At 46.2% G+C, this 11,086-nt stretch overlaps 1 protein-coding gene across 1 annotated transcript; it reads left to right on the plus strand.

Moving 5' to 3' along the window:
- Nucleotides 1-56: 56 nt before the first annotated feature.
- Nucleotides 57-10,819, plus strand: ATP6AP1 (ATPase H+ transporting accessory protein 1). The gene is made up of 10 exons (XM_035140311.3): nucleotides 57-192; nucleotides 2,100-2,226; nucleotides 3,311-3,385; nucleotides 5,560-5,753; nucleotides 6,810-6,850; nucleotides 7,319-7,404; nucleotides 8,107-8,345; nucleotides 8,954-9,001; nucleotides 9,359-9,599; nucleotides 9,960-10,819. The coding sequence occupies exons 1-10, from the start codon at nucleotides 92-94 to the stop codon at nucleotides 10,167-10,169; spliced, it is 1,362 nt and encodes a 453-aa protein (XP_034996202.1). The 5' UTR covers nucleotides 57-91; the 3' UTR covers nucleotides 10,170-10,819.
- The last annotated feature ends 267 nt before the right edge of the window (nucleotides 10,820-11,086 follow it).

The raw sequence follows: 11,086 nt of genomic DNA on the forward strand, positions 1-11,086 counted from the left end.
CCCGGGCGTCGCATCTCCCAGCGTCCTGATTGGCTGGGGCGCGCAGGGGAAGGGTTGCTGCTGCAAGGAGCAAGGAAGAAGGGAAGGCAAGATGGCGTTGCGGGAGGCGGCCGGGTTTCTTCTGCTGGCGCTGCTGGGTCTGGTGTCCGCGCAGACAGGGCAGGTGCCCTTGGTGGCTTGGTCCAGCCGCAGGTATGTGGGTGGCCCTGGGCTGGGGGTGTGCGGTGAGGCTCGCCTCGACCTGGGGGCAAATCCGCAGACGGCTTGATGCGCACGGGCAACTAGCCTCTTCCCCCGAATGCAGTGGTTCTCCAAAGGGGGGAAGATTCAAGGGCAATCACTATATTTTGGGAATCATAGGATTGTAGAGTTAGAAGGGACCGCGAGGGTCATCTACTCCAGCCTCCTGCAGTGCAGGAATCTTTTGCCCAACTTGGGGCTGGAGCCCACAAACCCTGAGATGAAGCGTCTCATGCTCTACTGAATGTACTGATTCATGTTCTTATGTAGCTGCATTGTTTTGTACCCTCTAGATGTCCCATGATCATATTATAAAGCAGTTGTGTTCTGTGTTATAAATTAAGCACTGCCAGGAGTTGTTTCCTTTTGGTTTCCAATGTATTCGGTGGGCCACAAGCAAATTTCTATTCTGAAAGTATGGCCCAGACAAGAAAAGCTTGAGAACCACTGACCCAATGTCTCTTCAGTTGCTCTGGGCTGTCCTTGTTCACACTAGCGGCTTCAGGTATTGAAAGTGTGCTGCACTGTACTTAGAAACGCAACACAAATGCATGTTTGCAAGGGTGGTGTTGTCTGGCAAGGCGGAGCTACAGTTCTAAAGTGAGAAATTGTATTGGAGGTGGAATTGGGAATTTAAAAAGGCTTCTTTGGACTGCCCTCACCTCAGTCTGGTGCTCTCCAGACATTATGGACTACAACTCCTATCAGCCCCAGCCACCATGGGTATTGTACTCCAAATCATTTGGAGGGCACTAGACTATGGAAGGCTGCCTTAGCCAATAGACTTGGATGAGGATGAACAACCCATGGTCAGTTGACCAGAGTCTGATTTAAGACTGTGCAAGTGCAGAAGTGTTTGTGTCCTTGAAACATTTAGTGACCAACCTGGTGTGGGTGTGAGAAGGATTGGCATTTGGTTTTCCTACCACCACCCCCTTTTTGTTTAAGTAGAATCCAGGTTTTAGAGAAGATATTTGATATTGTACTGTCTTGCTCCTCTTTGGAATTGTGTGGTTTGTTCTCCTTTTTCAGTTGTAGAAGCTAACAATGGTGATTTCCCCTCTGAGAATATGGTTGAGTTGGGGGGTTTGAACCCAGCCTGCACATGGCACATAACTTTGAGCACTAAGCTCCATCTGCACTACAGTATACATTTAAAGCATCATCAAAACCATTGGGGCTTCTCATGAAGCATCCTGGGAGCTGCAGTTTTTAAAGCATGCTGAGAGTTGTTTGGAGAAACACACACACACCCATTTCTTTTGCAGAGCTCCAATTCTCAAAGTGGTTTAGCAGTCAATCCCTCTTTCCGGAGAACTCTGTAAACATTTCCTAGGATGCTGTAGGGGAAGCCATGACTGTTTAAAGCAGTATGATATTGCTTTAAATGTACAGCAGAGTGTAGATGGGGCCTGAGTTGGCCTCATCAGCAACCATATAGTGAACACAAACCTTCATTGGGTTTCTCTGCCCTTTGTTTTGTAATGGGTGAAGTAGCCCTTCAGTCCTCATGAAACAGACAAATATACAGTCGTACCTTGGATCCCGAACGCCCTGGAACTTGGATGTTTTGGCTCCCGGACGCTGCAAAGTGATTGTTCCGGTTTGTGAACAATATTTTGGAATCCAAACGTCCGATGGGGCTTCCATGGCTTCCTGCAGCCAATCAGAAGCCGTGACTTGGTTTTCAAAAGCTTTGGAAGTCCAAGGTACGACTGTATTCCTGTCTGCTGGTCTAAGAGTAGGGAGATGGCACCTGTGAAATAAAAGACCATCTATGTGCCCACAACTGCTCTTTTTATGACCCTGTTTCTGTGTCTATCCCTTTCTCACTGTCTCTCTTCGTTCTGTGAATACAGCTCCTTATGGTCTCCCTTGGCAGTACCACACGAGGGCCATGTGGTGACAGAAACTCAGCTTGCAGCTTTACTGGACTCTGCACTAGACGGCGGACCTCACAATGTGCTGCTGTTCCTTCAGGAGAAAGTGAGTCTGGCCCCTGGCAGAACTCTTTGCTGAGGACACAAATGCACCGCGGATGCAGATCTTCAGTGAAAAGTTTTCCTTCCTAAGGAACCCTGGGGTTTGTTGTGACAGTGCTGAGAGTTCGTAGAATTATGGAGGTCATTTAGCTTAAACCTATGCTCAGTGTAGGCTGTGCCATGCAGGAAGCATCCCTGGCAGATGGCCATCCAGCTTCTGCTTAAATAGCTCTCAGCAATAGGAAGTTTCTTCCACTATTTAGTCAAAACCTGCTTCCCTGCAATTTTTGCCCATACCTTCTAGTCCTGCTCTCTTGACAGCAGAGAACAATTTTGCTTCATCTTCTGCATGACACCCCTTCAGATATTTGGAGACCACTGTCATGTTTTCCCTTAATCTCCTCTTCTCCAAGCAAAACACGCTTGGCTCTTTTATGGTTGGGACGTGGCCGTTTTCAGTTATTCACTTTTTACTGCAGGCATACCCTTCAGCTACCTCTCCCCCACTTAATCTAGTTCTCATTTCAGAGGTCGGAATTATCTTCTGGAAATTGCCTTTTTTTCAACTGCATAATTCAATAATTGTTGAAAGGGCTGTTTCCACCCATTTCATCCATTTGGTGCTTTGGCAGAAAGAGTTGCTTGTAGCCTTTTCAGAGCTTGTACAGCATAAAGGAGAAGAAACTTTTTTCTGCTGGTCATGTGAATTGGGTGTCTCATGACTCTCTATTTATCACTTCCTCATTACATGTCTCACCCCCCCCTTCTCTTTGCTAGTTCCTCTGATGATTGAGTCTAATTGTGGCTAGGCTGTTTTTTGCATCTACTGTTTCTTAACATGATTTTTTTGGGGGGGGATATAAGATGGAGGCTGGAGAAGCTAGGCTGCTTCTAATCTGGAGGGTTTGGGAGCCTGCAGAGTGCTTGCTGTCAAAAGCTTTCCCCTGCCCCTAGTTTTTTCTTTATTCTGTGTGTTTGAACTACAATCAGAATGAAAATATATTTTTAAACACAATACAAAAGCATCACTGTGAAACATTAAAAATTGTACTTTTAAAAAGTTGTTTAAAATCAATCTTCTTTCCCAGCTCAGTGTTGAGGATTTCACAGCCTATGGAGGGGTTTTTGGAAACAAGCCAGACAGTGCCTTCCCCAATCTGGAGGTAAGTGAGAAATGGGGAGCTATACTTTAGGTGAGTTGCGGGTGTCTCCCCCTGCTTTTATATATACGTCTATACTTTCGATGGGCCACTGCACTGCTGTGCTGTGTCAAGAATATAAATAAAAAAGAGGAACTTTAAGAGCATTTGTAAATTCAAGTTCTGGTACAGCTAACTAGGATTGTGCTTTTTCCATTCCTCCTCTTTTCATGGTCTGCAGTGTAAGTTGGAACATCTCGCACTTGCTCTTTGATCCTCTGTTGGTATACAGGCCCTTCAGATGTTGCCATCAGTTCCAGCCAGCATGGCCAATAGTGAGGGATAATGGGCATGTTAAGGGACACAGGTTCCACTTCCTTGGGTTGCAGCAATCTTTATCAACCTTGGGTCCCCAAATGTTGGACTACAACTCTCATCATCCCTAGCCAGTAGGACCAGTGGTCAGGGAAGATGGGGGTTGTAGTACAGCAATATCTTGGGACCCAAGGTTAAGAAAGGCTGGATTAGAGGATAAAGTGAAGAAAAATAACTTGAACTGGGGGGTGAGGGAGAAACTTGCAGCCTTGGACAAAGTGTGCAATAAAACTTTGATTATCCTTTATTCTAGCTACAACGTTAGCAAGCTCTAACTAAGTTTTGTATTGGCTAGAATTGGAAGATGCCAATAGTTGGGTGTAGGTCAGACAAAAAATTAAGTACATGTACATTTCCTCTCTGTACCTTCACCTCTCTTCTGAATTAAATAAAAGATAATGCAACAATAACTTCTTTCTAAGCTGTCAGAGGCTTTGCTCGATATTGGCTCTTCCAAAGAACCCAAGGTGTGTGAGAAACCTAAATAAATTATATTTTTTGGAAAAGAAATTACAAATTGCAATATAAAAGAAACATAGAATACCCTGCTGAAGATGCTAAATATTTTTCATCAGGGTAGGATTCTGAAATGCTTCAAAAGTGTGTTGCACAAAACCTAACTTCTGGCTTTAGAGAAGTTCTTTCTAGAGATGGAAATGATTCACTGCCGTGGGGAATGATGTCCTTGGAAAGAGTGAAACAGCCAGTGCATGAACTGAGCATCACATGCACTGGGCAGGGAAACACTACCTTCTTCTTAGAGACAATTTTTAGAATTACTTTATGCTAGGAATCAGTAGATTGTCATGCTGGCCTTTAGTAGTTCACCTGGCTCCTGCCTCCACTGTCATCTAGCAGCAGCCATTCTATCAGACAATAGCAGAGGGAGAGATGGGAATGCAGGGCCTGTCCGTTGACTCGGCTGAAAGACTTAGCAGTTTCTGGCTCCTTCTCTCCTTGAACTCGTTCCAGTCTAACTAGTTGTTTCAAAAATTCTGTAACTAAGAACTAGTGCCTAAATTTGCTTCTCCCACTCGCCAATTCCTTTTTCCTTTTGTGTTGTGACTTCTAAATTGTAAGCCTGAAGGCAGGGACTGTCTTATTATTGAGATATGTAAGCCCCCCCTAGCATTCCTTTCATTTTCCTTTATGATGGAGAGCAGGATAAAAATACTGTAAATCTGCAATGTAATGCCAGCAGTGTTAGTGCCAAATTCTCATCCTACATGTACGACTTCTATGAAATAACACCTCTGCCTCTCTTACCAACCTGCCCACTGTTTTTAAGTTTTTAAACTGCTGTTGCTGGGGGAAGAAGCCGCCTGGAAGCATTCTTAGAAGGGTGCATAAGCTTGATCAAAGGAGAAGCAGTGTGTATGTTTTCCACTATATGTTCAGAACATGGACTAAGTTCATTCTGGAAAGTCCGACCCTTTTCATCAAGCAAAATGGACATGTCTGGATTTAAACGGCTGCTGGATTTCTTATGCAATACAAACGTATATCTCTGTCTTTACTGCAAACTATCTGTGGTTCATTAGTGTACCTCTTGTGGCCACACAGAATTTTAGATGCCTTGCAAGTGGGGGTTATTGACAATAAGCCTTCTCAACACACAACTTTCATGTTCAACGCATTGTACATTTTCAGAAAGTTGCATGTCTCGGATTGAGCTCTGAATTCCAGCCACAGCCATGTGGCCATTGATGATGGGTGTTGTTGTCCAACATTATCTGGAAAGCACCAGGCTGGGGGAGGCATGCTGTTTGCCTTAGAAAATCCTGTGGCTCTGGCTCTAACTCTTAACCCTGTCTTTTTGACAGAATGCACTTGGTGCCGCTCCGTCGTCCTTGGTGCTTCCATCTGTGGATTGGTTTGCAGCCAGTGCTGTCCCCGCCTTCTTGAAGGCCAAGCTGGGCATATCTCCTCTTCACGTAGATCAGAACACCTTGCAGGAGCTGCGGCTCAATGCCAGCCTGCCAGCCCTGCTGTTGATACGACTGCCGTATGCCACTGGGTTTGTAACCAGTACATTTCTTTGCGTTGCCAAGGGGCCCCATGGCACTGGATGCAAAGTGGAATCTTCTGACTGGCCCACGACAATGCCCGCCCCCCCGGCAGGTCTGGGCCCCCCACTGTCATGCCTGCGCTACTGCCAGTCCCATCACCACAACTGTACCTGTGGCTGTGTTGCTGCCACAATGCAGCAGCAGCGGTAAGGGTGCAATGGCGAAGGCATTGGGGCCAGGTTAGCAGTGCAGATGAAGCCCTGGTGGGGCTGGCAGCAGCACAGTGATGTGGGGGAATCTTGCGACTAAAGCAAATTGCTTTACCTCCCCTAATGCATGAGCTGCCCTGGTGTATTCATGTGTCCGTGAGGTTAACTTCCAAAGAACAGAGCGTGCTGTTTAGCATGAAATTAAACATCCTGAGAAACTTATCTTATTTTAACTTTGAAAAAGCAAGTTTCCAGCTCTTACGGTTGCTGAATTTAAAGCCTTAGACATCTCAGCATCATTTGGCACCCCAAGATCTTAATGTCTTCAACCTGTTCTGCTGCACCTAGTCCTTCCAGCCTGCTGTTGTTTCTTGGCACTTATACATTCCTGTTCTTATAGGATATATGGACGCATCCCTCCTTTTCTGCTTCAAAACTCCCTGTTCCCAAGTGTATATTATACTTCCCTTAGCACAGCCTTCCCCAACCAGCTGCCCTCCAGAAGTTGTTGTACTACAACTCCCACCATGCCTGATGGTTGGCCATGCTGGCTGGGGCTGATGGGGATTGTAGCCTAGAACATCTGGAGGGCATCAGGCCAAGGACAGCTGCCCTGGTGTTCCAAACAAACCCATCAGTGCTACTGCATGGTCTTAAAATGTACATTCAGTTGCCAACGTTGTGGACTCTCTTCTATCCCAGATAATTGTACATGGAGACGCAGTATGGTCACAGGTGCCATTGAACCAATGACACAAACCTTTCCCGCCAGCTAGGACGGCATTGATGACATTTCCTATATAAAGAAGATAACAGAACTTATTTCTCTCTCTCTCCTCATCCCCCACCTTCCAGCTCTAGTCTCATGGCCCCAAAGGAAGTTCTGACCAGCAATGGTGAGCATTGTGGAGCAGGGTTGTTTGGAAGCTTTCAGGATGGGGCTGAGTTTGGGTTGAGAGGTCGCTGCTTGGAAGGTCTAGAGGGTATACTGACACCAAGGTTGGCCTTGCTTTCTCGGTGGGTATTTGTTGCCTCGCAGTTTGAGGTCTTGGGCTCCTTCAGGAAGAAGGGCAGGATATGTTCAGTAAATAGGGAGTGGGGGAGCAACTACAATTTGCATAATTCTCTGTGAATTAATGCATGCAAGTGAGCCATAGCTGTAAAGTGACTGTTGTTCTCTGAGAAGGGACACTAGTCTTATAGGAAAGCCAGGAAGTTTGGTGCGTTTATAAATGAGGCTGGATTCTTAGGATACAAGTGGCGCTGCTTAGGGCTGAAGTTTTTTCATGAGCTTGTGCTTTTGTAAGTGGGAGTCTCTAGCCTTTAGAGAGTTTCTCTTTCTAAAACAAGATTTCTCCTTGCAGATGAAATCCTTGGACAAGTTTTGAGTGCTCTTCAGTCAGAGGACATCCCCTACACGGCCATCCTGACTGCTTTGCGGCCCTCACGGGTACATGGCTCTTTAGATTCCTATCCTACCTTGGTTAGATACCTGCTCTGAGTGTTTCCCCATTCCCGGAAATGTCCTTTCACCTCATTAACTTAATATGTTCCATTTATGCCCTGCCTTTAGGCCGCCAAACATTGATCCCAAGGCAGGCACATTAATGGGATGCAAACATTTAAGAACAATTAAAATACAGTAAACTAAAAATACCTTAAGATAGTTCTAAAACCAGCAGGGTTATCCAAACACTCTTTAAAAACAAAGTGTTTTGTTTTGTTTTATGTTTTTTGCTCAGAAACCCAACACTATGGGACAGGCTTCCTCAACCTCGGCCCTCCAGATGTTTTGAGACTACAATTCCCATCATCCCCTGCTAGCTAGGGATCATGGGAGTTGTAGGCAAAACAAACATCTGGAGGGCTGAGGTTGAGGAAGCCTGCTATAGGAGCTTGGTAAGCTTTTAGGGCAAGTTTTCCAGGGAACCAGTGTCATTATTGAGTGGGCGCTGCTGTGTTTGGCTACCACAATGACTATGGATACCCATGGCTCTTAAAGCAATGCATCCTGAGCTTGCCTAAGCAAAGCAAGAGGTGTGGGGAAGGGAGGCTCATTTGGGGAAGGCACTTAAAGTTGCAGCACCGGCAGTTCTCTGGAGCCTCTCAATCCCATTTTGATCCCCTTCTGCCCTATTTTCTCCCTCTCCAGGTTGTTCGAGATATCTCTGATATGGTTCCTGAGAGGCTGGGTCGGCAGCTGCTCCAGAAGGAAACTGCGGCTGCACCACTTCGGTACCCTGCCACTGGGACCCCACTGATACTCTTCTGGGCCAGCAACTTCTCCGTGGCTTTTAATGGCACAACATGGCATGATCTTACTAACCTCACATTTGGAGAGCAACGCTCGGTCAATGTGGATGAGTCCAAGTGGACATCTAATGCTTCTGAGTGAGTTGAGGGCTGGGCAAGGGATCTGAGATTAGGTGCATGATGGATGGATGGTAGGAATGAAGAAGAGAGGGCTGGGACAGTTGGGGAAAGTGTGTGGGTGCAGTAAGGATGTTGGCTGCCAGTGGTGCTGAAGAGGATCAAATGTGTGTGTGTTGTAAGCCAAAAATGGCTTATCTTCTGAGCTACGCCAATAAAACTCGGACACAAGACAACATGTGCACTATGCACAAACAGCCAGATGGTGGCTCGCAAACAATCTCCAAATAATTACAGATTGGTGCAGTTTTGCTTCTCCAGCCATGATGGGGGTGGGGGGCGGGGGTGGAAGCCCTGTCTCCAAACCATGAAGAGTCCTGCTCACCACTGTCTCTGGGTTCCTGGACGAGATCTCAGAATGCCTGCATTTCCCTGCAACTTGACTCTCTGTGGTCTTACGAACTAGAAACTGGGCTTAAAATACTCCCTCTTCTCACGAAATTGGTTAAGGGCTGAGGCAAGGCTATAGAAATGATGGGTGGGAGGGGAAATGTTGTCCCAGGGCTATGTAGACTTGAGGGGATGTATATTGCAGGTTTTAACGCTTCTGTTTTCTTTCCGCATTGTAGGTTGGTACTGAAATACTCAAATGTGGGTGGGGCTCCATTGAAAATCACGTAAGTATGATGGACACAGCTCCTCGGAGTTTTGCTTTTATGACATCATATATAATCACGTAGCAATTTATGCCTCCCTTTTTGAGTCTAAGGCCATACGCAGCCAGGGGGGCAACATTTAGTCAAAACTTTTAAGAGGGGTTTAGAAGTCCCCAATAAAAGGAGATGGGAACTATTTCAGGGAGTAAGATGACAGAGCCCTGCCATTCCAAAGAGGTTCTACAATTGAGGTTTGAGAAATACTTCATGATTTGGGGTGGGGTGATGGGGGAGTCTAACTGGATATTAGAGATCTGCTCCAGGTGACCTTACCAGCTATTGGTCTTCACTTTCTTTGCACCCCTGTTCTCCTCTCAGGTTTCGCATGACGAACATCCTGTACCCAGTTTCTGCACGGTACTGGTTTACCCTCCACAATGTGGAGCTGGTCAGGCCTCAGAACCCCCCAGCTCTCTTCAATGCCACCCAGATTGTGGCACCCAGTGATTATTCTTTTGCCTGCACCTATGTGGCCAGTCATCCAACAGCCTCGGAAGCCATGTTAATACCTAACAACAGTTTTGCTAGCCAGTGGAGGGTGCTCATGATGAATTTTCAGGTATGTTGCAGTGGGAGCATGTACTGTGGTAGGATTTGTCAGTAGTTTTTCCCCACTGCCCTCTGTTTTAGATCCTTTAGGAAGACAGTTAATTGACAGTCTCCCTGTGTTGTACTGTTTTGTGACCCCAACCTTGAATCAAGGCTTTACAAGCTCTTCTAGCAATGGGAGATGTGTGGGTATCACTTCCTTTCTCTGAGCAAACCCTAAGGGACTCTTATACCCCCTCCCACAGCCCTCTTACAGCCTCTAAAGTAAAACTAGGTTTCATCCTATGCTGTGTTAACAGAATGTGTTGAGTGAGGTGGGGGGCCACAAATCAGCCTCCGTCACTAACGCATGAACTCTCTTTCCTTTTAGATCCAGAGCTATAACGTGACAGGTGAAAGGTTTTCTTACGCCAGTGACTGTGCCGGCTTCTTCTCTCCTGGAATCTGGATGGGGTTGCTGACCTCCCTGCTGCTTGTTGCCATTTTCACCTATGGCCTCCACATGGTCATGAGTCTCAAGACTATGGACCGTTTTGATGACCCCAAGGGACCTACCATATCTGTGCCCCAGACAGAGTAGGGGCCAGTTGATGTATTCCCTGCCCTGGGATCTTTCTTACAGGGCTGGGTTTGTGCTGTTCATTCCATCTGTTGTCACATCTCCTTCCCCCCCACCTGCCCAGCACAATGCATTAAACCCTATTGGTCCCAGCCTTTCTTCCTTTTGCCCAATAGCTGCTTCTCCACTGACATTCCTTGGTCACTTCTTTTCTCTCCTTTGATTCTTTCTAGCTTCTCCAGCCTAAAACATCCCAAGGGACAAGAGGGGAGGTGTAGTTTTACTATTGTGTGGAAGTGCTATGTCTATTGCAGCATCAAGGCTGTCTGCACTGAACTTTGCTTGAAGGTAAATATCTTCAAGGATGCACTGGCATTCCCCTTCAGTTCTGTCCAGCGGGACAGAATCAGGCCTGCTTTCTGATGTACATCATCTAAGTTTGTGGTGGTGGTGTTTAATAGTTTCCTTACCTTGCCCACTTCCCAAACCCTTGTTTGCAGCTGTATTATAAGTGCTCCCCTCCTTATTTATTTATGTGGTATCTGTGATTAATTCTGTTTACAGTGACTCAGTATTTGGGACTCCATGATCAGGGTGGGTGGGGGCTTCCTTCCTGTGACGCCTTGCTGTTAAGTCAACTTGAACGATGTGAATAAAAGAGAGTTCTGGGGTGTGTGTGTCTGTGTCCTCTAGGAAACTCTGCAAGTGAAAAGATCCCGAAGCAGCTTTCTTTTGGGGTTGACCACTAGAAATGTCTTGCTACTCAGTGTGTAATCTTCCTCTCTTTTCTCCCCCTTCCTGCAACCATTGTTGTAGTCCAGTGATAAATGATCAACATTACAGTGATTTTGGGGGTATTTTAAGACATCATAATATATACATACGTGTGTGCATACACACAAACAAGCACACAAACACAGTAAGAATGTGTTTGTCTT

This window comes from Zootoca vivipara, chromosome 15, assembly GCF_965207765.1.
Source record: "Zootoca vivipara chromosome 15, rZooViv2.hap1.1, whole genome shotgun sequence".
Lineage (NCBI taxonomy): Eukaryota > Metazoa > Chordata > Lepidosauria > Squamata > Lacertidae > Zootoca > Zootoca vivipara.